At 49.1% G+C, this 18573-nt stretch overlaps 1 protein-coding gene across 4 annotated transcripts in view; it reads right to left on the bottom strand.

Moving 5' to 3' along the window:
• Window positions 1–679: 679 nt before the first annotated feature.
• Galnt9 (polypeptide N-acetylgalactosaminyltransferase 9) overlaps window positions 680–18573 on the bottom strand; it is a 77352-nt gene continuing 59458 nt past the window's right edge. The window contains exons 1-6 of one of the 4 annotated variants that reach the window (NR_104449.1): window positions 18462–18558; window positions 7800–7985; window positions 6529–6666; window positions 4093–4225; window positions 2731–2898; window positions 680–1555 (exon numbers count right to left, since the gene is read on the bottom strand). Coding sequence is in view for 2 of the 4 variants with exons in the window: in NM_198306.3 (NP_938048.2) it covers window positions 1409–1555; window positions 2731–2898; window positions 4130–4225; window positions 6529–6666; window positions 7800–7985 (735 nt within the window). In the remaining 2 variants the exon portion in view is untranslated. Of the gene's footprint in view, window positions 1556–2730; window positions 2899–4092; window positions 4226–6528; window positions 6667–7799; window positions 7986–18461; window positions 18559–18573 lie in introns of those variants that run through there. The other 3 variants (NM_001122639.2, NM_198306.3, XR_389273.3) reach the window with 3 other exon arrangements.

Raw genomic sequence — 18573 nt, 5'->3', positions numbered from 1 at the left:
AGTGAGTAGTGAGTTCTGATGTCTGATGTCTGGTGGGTGTTAAGTCTTTAGCCACAGCCAGTCTTCAAAGTACTTCCTCCTAGCAAGGGACAAGTTGCTCTCACTGCCCTTTGTTAGGAAACATTGCTGCTCAGAGTAGTTTGGCAGCCCTGGAACGACCAGGGTTTTAGGGTAGTGGCCATAGCTAGAACCCCACCACAAGCACACCTACCTCCACCTGCTTAGCCAGCTTGGCCCCTTGCCAATGCTTGGTAATGGCACCGTGGTGATTGTAAATAGAGCAAGATGGGCCATGATGTCCTGGGACCACTGTCTGTGAGGACATTGGCTATGTTCATACAACTCTCCTGCTTGCTGTATCTTAGAAACTCTGGCTTTCAGGTGCATGCAGGTACAGCTGCCCAGTGACAGGCCACATTTTCCAGCTCTGCCCAGCAGGCATAGTGACATAGGCAAACAGTTCCCAAGGCTGTGCCTCTATGTCTATCTTCCCCCTCACCAGCTGGGCATCCACATAGCAAGGCCAGCTCTCCTGGACTACAAGAGTGGACATATTCTAACAAAGTGTCCATATTGGAAGTGTTCTATAAAATTCAAGACATTAAGAGCCGCGCAGTGTGGTCTTCACTTTGTGCCGCAGCTCAAATGCTGCAGCCACAAATGATCTCAGACAACAGGTATGGCTGTGTGCCAATAAAACTTTATTTATAAAACAAGTGAGGGGCTGGAGGGGTCATTTGATGATGCTTGCTGTAGAAATGACAGAGCAACAAGAGACTCGTTTCCCAGGCTGAGACCCGTGCCCAGTGAGTGCCTAGCTGACCCTTGGGAAGAAAAGTGCACAGAGTCTCATCCCGGTGATCTCTTCCCATTGCCTGTTACCAGAACACAAGCGGTCACCCTTGAAGATCGCCTTAAGTTACGGTGAGGTTGAGCAGGCGAGCCAGGGCAGCTGAGCGGAGAGGCTCGGACCTGCTAGGACACGGTGCTTGGTGTGAGGATGCACCTGCCCTCAGCACTGAATAGCTGAGTCTGTTTGTTTCCATATGGGTTATGTACAGGGACTTAGCACATGCGTGGCGGCTATCCTCATAGCCGGTTGGGGGAACACTGTAGAAAAGGCACGTGATTTGGCATGAGTGTGCGCCGTCCTCAGATGTCCTCCCTCGGGCAGAGCTGCCTGTTCCACAAAAGTTTGGTTCCTAATGCAGGCTGGAGCGGCTATTCCAAGGTCTCTGCGATCCCTGGTCACAAAACCTAGCCCTGGGGTGTGCAGGGCCCACATTGCTCTTGGGTCTGTGGGGTGGGCAAGAAGTTCCCATCTTGGCTCCACCCCAGGACCTTCTGAGTCCCAGAACATTCACGAGTCCAAGAGCCCCAATGTGTGGAGGTGGGCTGAGGGCAGAGGTCAGTGCCTGGCGTGTTTGATCCAGTTTCGGATCATCCACTTCTGCCCCGAGCAGCGCTGTACTACTAACCGCAGCCCAAAGTTGGCATCTTTAGACATCTCTACCTCCAGACACCGACCCGTGTCTCGGCTCACGATGGGGCCGCTCTGTAGGACAGGAGAAACACAGTCAGCTTGGGAGAGTCCAGGGTGTGTTGCTGATGAGGGGTGATCCTAGCCTTATCCTGGTTCCTGCACTACCACTGTAAAGACACAGGACCCTGTCTCTTTGGATTACCTGCATCTCCTCTTCCCCTCTTCAGCCAGGTGCTAGTCTAGCTCTTCAGTTCTTTGGGGTTCAAAGATCTCCTAAGAACACATGTAGGGTCCCCAAGACTGCCCTTTTCCTTGGTGCCTTTCAGTCCTTTTAATGACTTGGTATCTATCTCTGTGGCCCCTGGCTTAAGTCTGGTAACTTTGGCGCCATCTTCAGCAGGTTCTCTGTGCTGGCCCTCACCGTCTACCTAGCCAGCCTTCTGGGAACCTTAGAGCCTCAGTGGCTCAGCAAGCAACAGTGGCAGCTCCTCCCTACAGCCAGAGTAGCACCTTTCTGCTCCTACATATTGCTCATGATGGCAGAACAACACCCAAGGGATCCTCTGTGTGGGATCCCTAGAGGCTCAGGGCCGGCTGGTGCTGAGTGGGTCGGGGTGCCCAGGAAGGGATGGTGAGAGGGCTGGACCTGGATCAGGGCCCAGAGACTCAGAGGAGCAGAGCTTGAGTTAAATGAAAGGCAGTGGGGAAAAGGTTATATTCAGAGCCCAGTGCATCAGAGCCCTGAGGAGTTCTAGTAGCCAGGGCTAGTCTTAAACCCATCCCCTCTCTCTGTCTGAGTCCAGGTGCTGGGGCAGGCAAGGCTGTGCCCCTCTCTTCCTGTGTGACACAGGGCCAGTTTTACAAACTTTCTGTGCAACAGGGCATAAGGTGATCAGTCTTGACTATCAACCTGCTTTGATTGAGGAGTGTCTACGGTGGCAAAGCATATCTCTGCATGTGTCTGTGAGGGTGTTTGCAAGAGGTTAACCAGACAAGGGTGGCCATCTTACACCCCACAGGCTGGGGGGTCCTGATGAATTAATTGACAGATGGAAAGAAGGAAGCCAGCTGGTTTCAGCTGGCTCCCTCCTTCCCTTCCACTGCCATGTGAGCTGCCCTGATCTGCCACTATGGTGGGCCCTTTGAAACCATGAGCCAAGATAAATCTTTCCCTTCAGCTGTTTCTCTCAGTATTTACCACAGCCTCGAAGTCTGACTTTCCAGGGCTGTCAGCCCCACCCACTGACCTGGGTGAAGTCCCATAGCCTCTGCGTAGGCCTGGCTACATCCTCACACTTCTTCAGGGTGGGCATGCGTCCCCGGCCGTCATCTACCAGACACTTGGAGTCGGGCAGAAAGGCGGTAGAGCCCAGGGGTCCCAGCTGCAGGAGACCTTCGGCACTGTAGCGCACCAGCTGGGGAGACAGTGGGAGCTGTGAGCAGATACCCTGAGCCTGAAACCAAGGTATTTATCTATGCCCTGGCCTTCATCAATACCCAAGCCCACAACTGTCTTCTCTAGCAGGAGAACGGGGTCTTGGTATGGCCATGTCTACTCTGGTCATGGCATGAGGCAGCTTTTCAGGTGCTCATATTCCAACAGCACAAGCTTGCTTTCTTGGACCTGGGAAAATGTTGTCAGCCCCCTGGAGAGACTGGAGAGACAGCATTTACATCTCCACTGAAAGCTCCTTTTGCCCTCAGAGGCCACTGTGCTGAAAACCCACTGGAAGAGATCAGTCCAGAGAGATGAACAAGGCCACTACAGCAGAGGGTCATGGAGGAGCAGCCCTCTCCCATTCACTGGGGCTATTGTCTCAAAGCAGGCATCTTGCCATCTGAAATTAAGAAGCTCCCAGAGACTGTCTGTCTCTATCCATGTTGGAGGGAGTAAAACCAGAGGCTCAGAGAAATCCAGGTCTTACCCCACATGAATGCTCATGAATGAGGCTCAGGATCAGAGCTCAACAGCTGCTGGGCAGATGCCACTATCAACAGCAGCAGAGTAGGATTCACTGGTAGCTGGGACCAGCCTCTTAGAGGTATACAACTCCATCTCTGAGTGGCACACGGCTCTTAGTCAAGTCTGATGAGCCTTGGGGCTTCCCTAACAAGAAGGGAATGGAAACAACTGTTCGGGCTCAGAGAGATGGCTCAGCCATTAAGAGCACTGACTGCTGCTCTTCCAGAGGTCATGAGTTTAAATCCCAGCAACTACATGGTGGCTCACAACCATCTGTAATGGGATCTGATGCCCTCTTCTGGAGCATCTGAAGACAGCTACAATATACTTAAATAATAATAATAATATTAATAATAATAATAAAGCAAAAAGATAACTGTTCTCCTCCATGACTAGGCAGCATCTCATTGTGACTCCATTTAATCCACAAGACTGTCAGGGACAGTAGGTGCTGTCCCTGTCCCACTCAAATGGTGAAAAAACTGAGGCAGGGGGCTGTTCACGACTTGCCAGGGCCCATTTGACCCAAAGGGCTTGTTTTAAAACGTATGGCACCCGCTGCCTTCCAGAATCCCAAGATGCTCCAGCCTCCTCTGAGCTTGGCCCCAACAGCACAGGGGTTTGCTGTGACCCATTCCATGCCTACCTCTCCCCCTTCACTGTGAGGTCTAGATGTTGCCCACCTGTGAGGACATGCCATGACAGGGGTAGAGGATGGCTCGGTCATCGTCTTCTGCCCCCTGGTCCAAGCAGTAGCCGCTAGCTTTGCTGTTTCTCACCTATATCCAGAAGTAACGGAAACTTCAGGTCATGGAGGAGGCTCCCAAGGTTGAGGAAAGGCTCCCAGGAGCTCTCCCACCCTGTCTCCCACTTTGTAGCTCGCTGTGGGCTGCCTGTGTGAGACAGGCATGAACTCTACACACAGACTTGGCATCTGCCTGGGGTAGGCAGATATATGGTGCCTAGGGAGGAGGTGGAAAAGTACAGGTGTAGCAACTCTGACTCCCTAGGCAGCCTGGAAAGAGATGGCTATGCTTGTCACATACGCATATGCTCTGTGCGTATATGGACAGTTAGCTGGGCCTCAGTACGTGAGGCTGGATTTGGTCAATAGAATGGCTTCTGTTACTAGCTCAGGGACATCCTTGTGCTAACGTCTCCTGTGCAGATGCAGTGGCTATTCTGCCTCCAAGACACTTTGGTTAAGGAGTATAGTACAAGTGACCAGGTATAGCCTATAGCTGTGAACCTGGGAGACAGTTGCAGGTTCCCTGGGGCACTCACTTGGAATGCTCACTCTAGCTCCCAGCTGGCGGCAGGGTCACATGACCCAGCCAACAGCCAGCTGATCTCTAGTCTCTGTAACAAGCACAGAGGGGCACCCACTGCAGACCCCTGCCCATCAGAACAGTGGTGACCTTGGACTCTGACCCAGGAGAGCTGTGTTCTGTTTCACTCCACTGGGTTTCAGGCTGTGGAGTTTGCATTAAGTCAAACACAGAGCACAACCCAGTGTCCACGTGAAAGGACACATGGGCCTGACCCTAGGGTTAAAAAAATTCTAGGGTCACAGCATCTAGGGTTGGGTATGGATCCCACAGTTGGCACAAGTGGGAAGGACAACACAGGAGAGCACTTGCTTCATCTCCATTTGAACTTCCAGAAAAGCCCATAGGCTGGATCTGACTAAGGGGTTACCAAGGGCTGATGGTTCTGCAAGGACTCTCCACCAGGCCTCTCAACCCTACCCCTGAGTTTTGTCCCAGGGCTAGCCTGTCCGTAGGGAGGCTGGGCTGCCCTCATGCCGTTGAGAAGCTGGGAGCAGGGTGTTGCTGCTGTCTGTGGGAATGCCTTCCATTCTCTCTGCCAGTTCTATAGTCAGAGACCTTAGATTCCAGTCCTGGGTTAAGGTAGGAACACAGAGCCTTCTCTTCAGATTTAGAGAGAGCCCTGTGTACAATTGTGCACTCGGAAACTCACGCTGACACATGGGTCTTGGTACAGCTGATGTTCCAGTGCTCAAATGTACACGCATGCACTGTGGTGTGAATGTAGCTATGTGGAACCAGTGCACAAATGTGTGCCTTTCCATGTTTCATGGGGGGTTTTGTACATGGATGAAAGTGAGTGTTTGGGGATCTCCATGTGCACGAACAGGAACAGTATGTACCTGCATGTGCACACCTGTTACATGTAGGTGTAGACATGCTTCAGTATGTGTTTGTATGGCCTCATGCACTGGTATGCATATTATGAACTTATGCATAATATACACATACACACACATGCGAGTGAATGAGCACAGGCTGTATACATGTGTATGTATATGTATATACATATATATTCACATATTCACACATGTATGAATGCATGCTCCTGTGTAATAATGCATTCATGCACACATGCATCTTGATATGAATGCATATGAATATATGCGCAGATGTGTGCAGATTGATGTGTGATGGGCATGTGTGTGGTTTTATGCATTTGTCAGCACGTGTGAGATTGCCTGTCTACATACACATGTGTACACACGTGTGAATGTCTGTTTATACATGTGAGTGTGTATACACCGTCCTATGTATTTGGGTATATTTCTTATAAAAGTTTATTTCTGCCAGGCACTGCAGTGCACATCTTTAATCCCAGCAGGAAGATCTCTGTGAGTTTGATACCAGCATGGCCTACATTGAAAGTTCCAGGACATCCAGAGCTATATTGAGAAACCCTGTTTCAAAAAATTAATTAATATTTATTTTTTTGTGGGGGCACACTTGTCATGGTATGCATATGGAGGTCAGAGGGCAACTTGAGGGAGTTGGTTTTCTGCTCCTACCTTATAGGTCTCAGGGATCAAACTCAAGTCATCAGGCTTGGCCTCAAGCACCTTCACCTGCTGAGCCATCTTACTGGCCCATTTATTTGGGTATATTTTTGCACGCAAATGTGTAAGTACGCTTCCACGTGGGCTCAATAGTAATTCTCTTTGTAAACACGGATATAATCATGTCATTTTGTGACTGCACACATCTGCTGGGCAAAAAGCCCACCACCCCAGCAGGGCCCTGTTCAGAGGCGGTACCTCTCCGTACGTGAGGGTGTTGTTGTAGATCCTCATCTCGGGGTACACGTTCTCCAGGTACCACTTAAAGCTTCGGCATTTTAACTTCTCGCGCAGGGCCAGCCTCTCGGATACATCCCCAAAGTCTACTCCTGGGTTCTACGGGACACAAGCAGGCAGGACAGGGTAAGTGTTGCAGATCCATGCTATCCTGTGAGGGTATCATGGGTCCTGCAAATCCACGTATCTCCTCCCTAACTATGACTGCACAGCAGCTCTGCTGAGTTTGTGGTCCTTCAAGTGACTTGTGTGCTGTGTAGACTTTCTGGGTCCTGAGCCATCATCATGTACCTCCCTCCAGCTTGACTGAGTGGAGCTGCGGTAGTGAGTTTTATGTGTGAGACTCTCATGATTGGCTGTGATGTCCTCTGTTCCCTTCCAGTGTTAACAGAGATATAGTTGTGTATTCCCTAAATCAGCTTGTGTTATAGACAACAGGATCTTTAGGTTTTGCCTCTACTATACTAAGACTGCACATTCTAATGGGATCCTGATCCTCGAGGCTGGAGGGAAACCTGAAAGTAGACCTTGCAGGTCCTGTGTTAAGGTGGTCAGTCTTCTGCATCTCAGAGGTGTTGCAAGGGATGCAGGGAGGTCCACTACAGACCCTCCACATGATTATCCAAATGACGGCTGTGCTGCCACCTCAGTGGAGGTGAGCCAACTTAGGAGGGTGAAGAGAGACACTTAAAAAGGTGAAGTAGGCCAGACGTGGTGAGGCACATCTTTGACCCCAGCCCAAGAGGGAAAGAAGCAGACGATTGTGAGTGAAGGCCAACAGCAGACTACTGAAGAGTGAGACCCCATTTAAAACAAACATATAAAAACAAGAAAGCACACACATGCCCTGAATCAGGACACAAGGACTTGTTCTGATTGCAGGACAAGGAGAAAGAGAGAGAGAGAGAGAGAGAGAGAGAGAGAGAGAGAGAGAGAGATTGTTGAAAGAGGCTCAACCAGCTGGAGAAGACTGACAGGGGAGCACTGGGGTGAGGCTTGGATCATGGATGACCTTAGCTTACAACCTTTGGTGGCTACTTGTGCTTGGAATGGTTACCTATAGGGAGGTGAAGGTTGTGGTCTCTGTGGCTGAGCCAATGCAAAGAGAGCGCTACCATGCAGGGGAGGCTGCCTGGATGTGTCCCAGAATCCCTCACTTCAACTCCTTCCCTAGGGCCTACAAGCTTCTCTGTATCTGACCTCCCCACCCAGTGTCATGAATCCCGCCTTACTGTCATGGGGATATTCCATGCCATGTACACGTGGGACTTGAAGTCGTCCATCCACACCTCGGCCGCCCTTAGTGCATTACGTTTGGCGTAGTAGTCGATGTCGTTGTTATATGGCTTTTTGGTACGCTCAATGTGGGCCACGCGGGAGCAGGGGAGTACCTCCATGCTGCCACCACACTGCCACACCTGGGGAGAGAGGAATGGACCTGATTAGAGGCCTAGCAGAGGCCACCCAACATGCTAGGTAACCCAGTGTACAATGGGAGGGTGCCTGAGCTGCTGGAATCCAGACACTTTGGATTCGTTAAGAGAAATGTGTCTAAAGGAGAAGCCATGGACTATAGGCTGTATCCACCAGGACTTGGGCATGAGGCTACCTCCCCTGCTGGGATTTCTTGTCATGCCTGATTTATCTTCCATGTCCTATGACCGTGGATTTGTTGTGTGACCCATCCACCTCACTCAGTGTTCTGAGTAGGGACACTCAATGACTACATTTTGACAGCCCAGTTTGCCAGTCAACCTAAGGCTAATTTGAGTAAAAAGAGGTACCAGTTGCCTAACAGCAGCTGAATTGGAAACCACAAACCTCCCACCCCAGCCCCTGTCCTAAAGTCCTGTTCATTTTTAGATGCTTTCTTTCCAGTGTGTGGTGCTGTTTTGACAGGCCTGGAAATACCAAGAGGAGGGACTGGGATGCAGGAAGTAAGTCGCCAGGCGTAAAGCCTGCTTCCTGTTATATATACTTCCTATATACTTCCTGTTATACTCTACTTCCTAGTCAACCATGATGTGAGTTCCCACTTCATGATCCTGACACCAAAGGCACACCTACTTCCATTGCCAAGCTTTCTCCTTCCGGCATGAGGGACGGAGCCTATGAACCTGTGCATCCAAGTAAATGTTTCCTTACGTAAGCTGTTGCTGTGGGTGTTTTAGTCACAGGGAACTGAAGACAACCTACAGCCTCTGGTACCCCAAGCAAACACATGTATCCAATAGAAGTTGGAGTAGTTTTCTTTCTCAGCAACAGCAACAGACCCTGAATCCCTTCACCATCTACCGCTCTGCAGTAGAAATGGGTTTCAAACTCCAGGTCCAAGCACAGGCTTGCCCCACTTGTTTCTATTAAGCTTAGCTCTCCCCAGCTAATCTCCATGATGGTCTCCAGCTGGACTAGCACATGGCTCATTCGTGTTGCTTTCTGTCTGCCCAGGAGTGGGATGGTTACACACATGTTATTTGGATCTATTTCCTCCAGCATGGAAGAAGTTAAAGTTTCCCTCATTTCCCACTAGCTGAGGACCAAGCCCTCAATACACAAACCCGTAGGGGACATTTCATTTTCAAAATATGACACAGTAATAAAAACAAGAGAAAAGCCGAGAAAATTCTAGATAATGAGGACATATTCAGTTGCTATACATAAAGTACTTTATAAAACAATGAGGTAATGGAAGCTCAAAACAGATATGACACCCCCCCACACACACATACATATATACATACACGCACATACATATACACATATACACATATACACACATACATATACGTACACAACACATGCATAGACACACATATATACCCCAAACCACACATGTATGTATATACACATACACATAGACACACACATACATACACATACACACATACATACATATACTTATATATACATACACATATACATATATACACTTATATATACATACACACATATGTACATACACACATATACACACATATATACACAAAACCACACATGTGTATGTAAGAACATACACATACATGCACACCTACACATATAGACACACACACACATAGACACATACACATATAGACACACACATATATAGACAAACTCATATTCACAAAATTACCTGTGCACACATATATACACACCAACATACACATTTTTATATATAGACACATATATACACAAAACCATACATGCACATGTTTTTTTTTTAAAGATTTATTTATTATATGTAAGTTCACTGTAGCTGTCTTCAGACACTCCGAAGAGGGAGTCAGATCTCATTACGGATGGTTGTGAGCCACCATGTGGTTGCTGGGATTTGAACTCTGGACCTTTGGAAGAACAGTCGGGTGCTCTTACCCACTGAGCCATCTCACCAGCCCGCATGCACATGTTTATACACAAACACACACACATATATTTATACCAACACAGACATGCATATTTACCACACACCAAATGCACACCACATACTGACACACATGCATACACACCACACACACTAACACACACATATATACACATACTCAGAGTGTATGGCAGAAGCTGTTGTTCTTATGGCAAAGGATGGAGGAATCTCTATTTTAAAACAGTGGAAAGGCAATTAGACCCTCACTTCTGTACAAGCATGTACCGCACACTGACCGAGATCTCAGAGTGGGAACTCTGGTGCCAACAGGAAGATATTTAAAGGGCTGATGGCTTCAAGTTATCCCTCCAGAAAACACCAGGAAAAGCCCGGTGCCCAGAATGTAAGCCAGATGCACCAGGGAGGGGCTTCCCAACCACACAGGGAGCTGATATCCCTGAGGGCAGAACAGCTCTTCAACCAGCCAGAGAAGGAGGGGCAAGCAAGCAAAGCCAGCCAGGGAGGGAAAAACATATGGTGAACACTTGCACACAGTGTTCAGACTCATTCAAAACCACAGAGCTATGTCCTCAGTGTCTGTCAGAGTTGCAGAAAATAAAAATGACAGCTGATCAGCCCCCACATGTCACAAGGCCTGAACAGTGGCTTTCCTCAGGCATTACTGCCAAAGAAAATATTCCACACACACCACACACACACACACACACTCACACACATACACACACACATATAGACCACACAAACATACACAGCACATTCCACACACACACAAATACAATACATATATACCATACACATATGCACATACCACACACACATAAATATGTATATACATACACACATACCACACAAATACATATATGCACAAAGACCACCCTGTATACCATATGCATGCACATGCATAGACATATATCTCTCACATGTATGCAGACATATCACACATGTACACATACCACACACATACACAGATACCACACTCATTCCACATATGTACATATCACACATATATTACAATCTATATATAATGCATGTACATATTTCACATGCACACATACATGCACACATGTGCACACTGAAATATTACACACATAAACATACAAATATCCTTCTGGGGCAGAAAAGGGGACTAACATTTGTATCAAAAGCTTTATAAAGTTCATCTGACTGAGTAACTCTATTTTCAGAGACATGTTACAAGGGGTTACTGAGCTGTTACAAGAGAATTCAGACCAAGCTGTCCCTTCCAGGCTGGTGATAGAAAGAAGCCATAAGTGCCTGTCTGAGGAAGAGGACGAGGAACTATGGATACATGTTTGCAACAGATGTGTTGTTCCAGTGAATCACCCCAAGGATATCTGCAGAACCACACCAAAGACACAGATATAATTAACATCACACATGACCTACCACATGCAAGTGCACACTCATATCCACAAGTGGGCTCTGAGCAGGGGCACACCTGTCGCTGACAAACTGGGCAATTCCAAATCTATGTGAGCCAGTATGCCTCCCCCGCCCAGGCCCTGCCGCATCAGGCCGGTTTCATAAAGGGAGTAAAACAGTGTTTAAGAAGGTGGGCAAGTGTCTATCAGAGCCATCGTGAACACCCACAGCGTTTAATCCTTAAAGAGGTCCAGGGTTAGTTCTCATGGGCTCCTCTACAGGCTGAGATAGCTGGTGGTGCAGAGGAGCGAGCAGAGTCCAGCTTGAATGCAAGTCTCAGGGGGCATCTTTGAAGACACCGTGCCTGAGATGCTTCTGCTCATGAGATAGCAGATACCCTTCATCCTCCTCTGCCAGGCAACGCCTGCTCCCAGCAGCTGGGGCTTGTGGATATGTTGATAATTGGCAGGCGAGGGTACTCAGCTTGTGGCTACTCTTGTCCAACACCCAGACAGCAAAGGGCCCCTCTGCCCTGACTCACACAGGCATTCTTAGTGAAGACTGCAGCTATATGGCAGCCATAGTGTGTCCAGGCTAGCCCTGCTCCCTGCATGGTAGAGTTGACACATGGCCGGTGCCCCTAGAAAGCTCTTGGCAGCCTGCAGCAGTTAATGTCAGAGCTGTTGGAAGCGGGCCACCCACTTGCAGAGGAGCAGCTGAGACACCCCGATATAAACAGTGATGTTGTGGTAATGATCTCAGATCTGACACAACTCTAAGTTGCTCTCTCCGTCCTTGTCACCTTGGGTTGAAGTCTGATACCCTCTTGGGACTCAAATATCTTGGGGAATGGCCTACTCCCTGCCTCAGACACATACCTCGCTTAGTTATAACCTGTCTCCTCTCCTCCCTCGTTTACTAGAATTTTGCTCTCCTAAAGCCCGGAGACATAGCTTAGTGCAGAACATTTGCGTCTCCCAAGTCTAAAAGCCCTTGGTGTCACCATGGTGTATACAGTCAGTGACTCTGTAGCTCAGGAATGATACAGGATCCATCTGAAGTGGGTTGCAGCACTGGCTGGGAAGGGTAAGAAGAAGGGAAGGAGCAGACTCTTGTGGTATGTCCTGGGGCTTGCAGATAACATAATCTAGCAGGGAATCATGCCAGGGAAATGCATTCCCAACAAGGAGCTCCCTACCCAACAGACAGAACTCTCCCCATGCAGCCTGCATGTGCTTTGGCCAAACAGAGCATGGAGGGGCTGCGGGATTTCCATGATGAAGGCTGGGAAAGTGGGAGAGCTCTAAGGCTGACATCTGAACAGGGACATGAAGGTTTCCATTTGGTAGGAGCCGGGCTAGCTGTGAGGCCAGCAGGGTAAAGTAGCCCTGGCAGAGAAAAAGCAGCTCAGAGGGACAGTGGGGGGTGTGTACCTGTTCAGGGTGGTAGTTTGCAGCCACAGGTCTATGCCCTGCTCCCCAATTCCCCGTTCTCACCGTCTCTGACCTGTGATTAATATGATGGCCCACACAGCCTTTCTAATCGACTCAATCCAATTAGAGGGACTCTGAGGTCTCTGAGGTCAATTTTCCTCCCTGTGATTGTAGAAATACCAGCTGCACGTCCCCTAATGAGGAAAGTCCTGGAGCCAATTAGGGGGGGAAATGATTCTGCTTCGTCCATTAGGTTTAATAAAGGTCAGGACAAAATCTAACGAAATCTGCTTTGGAAAGCCAGCCTCAGAGCAGAAGCTCAGACACTTGCTCCTGCGCTGTAAACTACTCCATCCTGTACTGAGAGTCACCGATGGTCCAGGACACCCCACTACCCCCCCATCCCCCGCCAAGGGACTGGTCCTAGCCTTAGAACTTCAAGACAGGAGTTCTCTGCGTAGCTTTGACTGTCCTGCGGAATTCACTCTATAGACTAGGCCGGCCTCAAACTCACAGAGATCCACCTGTTTCTGCTTCCCCAGTGCTGGGATTAAAGGTGTGTGCCACCACCACCCAGATGAGACCCTGTTCTCATTCTGAAGAGCCACTTTCAGAAAGTGCGTTCTAGGGTCTGGAATGGTAACTCAGTGGTTAGAGCATTGTACAGGCAAGAAGACACTGACTGGAGGGAACACCAGTGGTCAGCTGATTGGTGCAAGAGGAGCTATGTCAAGATTGGGGAAACACAGTCCATCAATTTGTACATAGGATTGCAGTAATTGGTGCACACGCCCCGGCCACACCCACTTTCTGGCTATTATAAGCAAACTGTTCATCTCAGTTTGTGAGTCACTGGGAGACGCTCTCCTGTGCTGCCCCCCCCCCCCCCACCTCCCGGGCCCAGTGTGATAGCAACAGGCTGAATTGGTAGCATGAAGAAAAGGCTATGGTAGTAAGACGGCAGGGGTATCAGCAGCAGCTGTGACAAGAGTCAGGGACAAGAAGCAGAAACAACATGGTGGGGGATTGAGCAAAGGCAGTGAGCAAGTCAGAACAGGTGAAGAGTCGGGACTGGAAAAAGGAAGAGAGAAGAGAGCCCTTAACAAAGAAGTATGGGCCCAGGTTGCTGGAAGAATTGCAGAGAGCTGCAAAGCTTTAAGGGCTAAGGATCCTGACATCCAACGTCTGAGAGCTATAACTCCTGTCACTCCAGGTCAAAGGGTCCCTGCACCTAAGGCGTGCTTGAGAGCTGTGTCACTAGCAGTTGGCACTCCAGCTGCTCTGAGCTGTCTGTCTGCTGCCACCATTTATTTACTGTGGCTAGAAGCTGAGGGTCACAGAAGCTGCCAAGTGCTTGGGCTGCTGGCAGTTAAGGCCCAGGGCAGTAAGCCTCCAGCTAGAGTGTGCAGAGAAAAGTGGTTCTGCCTTCTGAAGGACCTGGAGTGGAGCCATTGCCTTCTGGGTCTGCCAGTCCAGTACTCAGGCCTCAGGAAATATAGGGCCCGGAATGCCCTGGAAGAGCAGCTCCTTTCTACTCAGGATTTCTGGGTAGAGCAGAAGCGTGGGGACAGCTGCTGGTCACACTGAGGACATTTCCCCTGTGTGTGCATTCACATATGTGTTCCCCACGGCCTCTCAGGATGGGGCTGCATCCTGAGGTGAGCATTTCGATTATGAGGTGTCACCATTCTCCCCAGTATGGATCTCAGCCTCAGTGATCAATCACACCAGAGTCCATGAATACGTTCTCTGTGACAGGACGATAGGTCCTTGGAGACACCCCAGCCATATCCAAGTTCTCACAGTGGGTGGCGGCAATGGGCCCTGGATGGTCAGAGGCATCAATCATCCAGTGGGGTGGGCACTGGGACTTTCAGACTTGGGAGGTGGGTGGCTAATCTGGATTGTTGATTTGAGACTGAGAATCACCTCTGAGCCTGTCTGTGAGGAAATTTCTCAGTTGGGTTAACTGAGGAGGGAAGGCAGCACCATCCCATAGGTTAGGGGCACAGAGTAAATAGAAGAGAAAGCAGCTGAGAGCTGATGTCCATCTCTGCATCCTGACCAGGGGACACAGTGTCATCTGCTGCCTCACACTTCTGCCGCCATGATACCCCCACCATGATAGACTGCACTTTCAAGCTATAAGCTAAAACAGACCTTTCCTTCCTTCCTCCCATAAGTTGTTTTTGTTGGGTATGGAGGCCTGTGCAGAGTCCAGGGACATAGCACGGGAGTCCACCAAGACACAAGACCTGGGCGTGGCAGCTGCTGTCACTGAAGATGGCAAAGGCCCAGCTCTCCTGAGCCACCATGAATATGGACTCCATACCTGGTCACCTCTGCTCACTCCTGACTTCCCCTTGTCTTTAGTTCCAAGTCCCCAGCATGAGAAGACCCTGACCCTCACCCACCAGCAGTTCCCAACAACTGCTAACCATCCCTGTCATGTCTGTCCCAAGCCACAGGCATCCTGTGATGTGCCAGTCAGCAGTGATGCCTTGCTACCACTGTCATTTCCACTGTCTTGTCATCTTTAGCTTGGGTCTGTCCTGACTCCTTGTTTGCTTCCGGACCATCCGGACACCATGAGTGAGGTGGGTGACGGGGCTGCCCTGGATCTCTCTGCTCGAGAGTCCTCTTTGTCCACACACATGTGCTGGGCTCAGTGATCATCTTGGGGTCACTGTGAGGAGCAGGAGCATAGCCTGAAGGGTCAGAAAGATCCACATTGATCTGGGCAAAACAGCTTCCGTGATTGCTACTAACTGCAGAGATGTCTGTTCCCTGGCAATTTCTAGAACCACACTCCCCCCGCCCCCCATGGAGGAGCCATTTTCCATCAATTATTCTTTAATACTAGAGACATGTTTAGAGAACACTCACATTTGGGAAGACTAGAGATGGCTCCTATGGACTCTCTAAGATGAAGTACCTCAGCAGGGGGCTGCCCCCACAGTTAAAGGGTCCTGGAGCCACACAGATGTCTGATGGGAGCAAATTTGGTACCTTGAGGGTAGGGCAGCTCACCTTGCTTCCTCTCCATGGGCCAGGCCTGTTGCCTGTCTCCCACACATGCTACCCTGTTAAGTTTGGGGTTCCATCCAGGACTCTGGGTCCCTGGATAAGTATAGTTCCTTCCCGAAGAGCCCTTTGGAATTCAGACTCCAGTCTTTAACAATGAAAACAGAGAGCCCTGGGCTCAACCCTCCAAGCCTTAGGGGTTAGACAGGAAAACAGAGCTTCTTGGCAGTAGCCTGGCTCAGAGGAGAGCTGGCTTTCCTCCTGCCCAGCCCCACAGGGTTGTGTAAGTGTGCTGTGTCAGCCGGCCCCACATCTCTCCCTTCCTTCTTCTCTGATTTATTTTATCTTGCAGAAACTGTCTGTTTCCATGCAGGCTCCTCTAAATGCACTCAGAAATAAAAATAGAATATACACATTAGGCTCACTTGTGTGCTTCACACATGACTGGTGTGAGTGACACACAGTCTTGCAGCAAGGGAGCCTGCTATGGCACCCTCTTCAATTCTGTGTGCAGATCTCCGTAAAGAATAACCTCTGGGTGGAGCCACGCTCTTGTCTCTTCCCTTAGTGGTTAATTCAGTGGGGGCAGGGCAGGACTTACCCCTAGGGAAGTGGGTTTACCTTAAGATAACATATTTTCCTGATGTAGGAAAAACTCAAAGCAGTAGAACTGATACTACAAAGGACTTGTTAAGAAATTGGCCTTGCTGGGCAGTGGTGGCACACACTTTTGATCCCAGCACTTGGGAGGCAGAGGCAGTCGGATTTCTGGGTTTGAGGCCAGCCTGGTCTACAGAGTGCATTCTAGGACAGCCAGGGCTACACAGAGAAACCCTGTCTTGAAAAGCCAAAAAAAGACAAGAAAAGAAGAGTTTGCCCTTGTAGATATAACATCACAAGAAGTAGAATTTTAGTTAAGGGGTGGTGCTCTCCAAATACCCCAAAGATAAGTAGTATGCTAACTAGGCATGTTAGAAGTAAACAAATTTACAATGCCAGAATGTAAATGTTTGTTCACCAAGGTTGACCAGCCATTAGACTCATTCCCAAAGACCATGCCTCTGACTTGCTTGAGAGGACAATGCAGGGCCACAGCCAGTATGAAGTCCTGGTCTGACATAAAGCCCCCATTTCCCTTCTGGGGAAAAGCATAATTCTGCCAGATGGGAAAGAAGAGCCCAGATTTGAAAAGAACAACACAGGTTTACTTAAGAAATTATTCTGGGGGCAGGGGGGGTGGCTAGAGAGATGGCTCAGCAGTTAAGAGCACTGACTGCTCCTCCAGAGGTCCTGAGTTCGAATCCCAGCAACCATATGGTGGCTCACAACCATCTGTAATGGGATCTGATGCCCTCTTCTGGTGTGTCTGGAAATAGCTACAGTGTACTCATATAAATAAAGTAAAGTAAAATAAAATAAAATAAAGAAATTATTCTGGTGACATCTTTGCAATGGAGAATCTCCCATCTGCCCAAGTGGCCAGACTTGCAGTCTTCTGTCTTTGTTTAAATTCTTTCAAGTGTAACCTGGGGCCAGGGACTAAAAGAAATTTAAGGATGACTGTAACATGCATGAGCAGAAGTTTTACTTAGATTTTAGTAAAACCTATTAGTGGCCAATTTGTATTTGGCCATTAGCCTCAGTTGGCCATGTGCTTTTGGGTAAAAAGCCTTTACTTCATCTCTAAGAATGAAGAGAGATTTCTTAAGGAAAAGGGCTATTATTTCTATACATTCCTTCTCAGAATTCCAGCCCCTTAGCACAGTCCCTATGAATCATGAGTTCTGCCGGGTCTGCCTATCTTTGTGCATTCTGACTCAGAAAGATTCAACAATTCCCTGTCTTCTTTTTTTTTTTATTTGGGATGCTGGTCAGAGCCTAACTATACATTTCAACTCCCTAATGTAGGCTTAGGGCTTCCTTCCCCATGGTCTGGCTGGCCTCTGGATGCTTAACTTCTCTGTCCTCCTACCGACTATGAGGTTCACAACTTACCTGTCCTTGGATTCTCCTGTAAACTCTAAATCAACCTGAAGCTTTCCTCTGAGTCTGCTCTTTGTCCTCCAGGAAGCCAGAGCCTAGAACAGGCCTGTTACACACAGCCTCTGTCTCTGAGCCTTATTAGCCCAAGCAGAGCCCTGACCTCCAGCTTCCAAACCCAACCTGATTTTTTTTCTCTCCCCCCCACCCCCCGCCAACCCCGAACAAAACAAAGCATTGAACAGCCGTTCTCTCCATGAAGTACCGAGAACACAGATGGAGCAACTTAGGCTCAGGGAAGGCTATGGCGAGGTCTCTCCAAGTGACGGGGCTGCATAGATGCTGAACTTGGAAGGGATTTCAGGATCTGCAGCATGCATCCACAGTCAGCCCCACACAAAACACCTCTGTCCTTCCAGATGCTCAAAATCAATATGGCGGGGAAGCTGCCTTCCATCTCCCACTCTACTGCCCACCACCGAACATAGTTGGCCTCTTTCAGGATAGCTCAGAGTCTGAGGAGCAAGCCCACTCCCCATCACTACCGCTTCAATTCTTCCCTCAGCTACGTCTTGCCCTCTCTATGTAGCCTCTCCCATCCCGCAGATCAGAGGCATCCTGGAAGAAGGTATCAGGAGCCTTGGAGTCTAATGTTCCATGTCCTGCTCTACCGATTAGGTGACCCTCCCTTCTTTGAGGTATGACACACATACCTTGGTGGTGTCTCAAGCTGCCCCAGAGCCTTGCATTGGTCACTCCCTTGCCTGCTACATCAGCCCTGCTGTCCAGACTCCTGTGGCTCACTAGAGTGTTCCCCTAAATGTC

This window comes from Mus musculus, chromosome 5 (assembly GCF_000001635.26).
Source record: "Mus musculus strain C57BL/6J chromosome 5, GRCm38.p6 C57BL/6J".
In the NCBI taxonomy this organism is placed as follows: Eukaryota; Metazoa; Chordata; class Mammalia; order Rodentia; family Muridae; genus Mus; species Mus musculus.
Note: the sequence above shows the minus strand (reverse complement) of the source record. Positions and strands in the feature narration are given on the sequence as shown.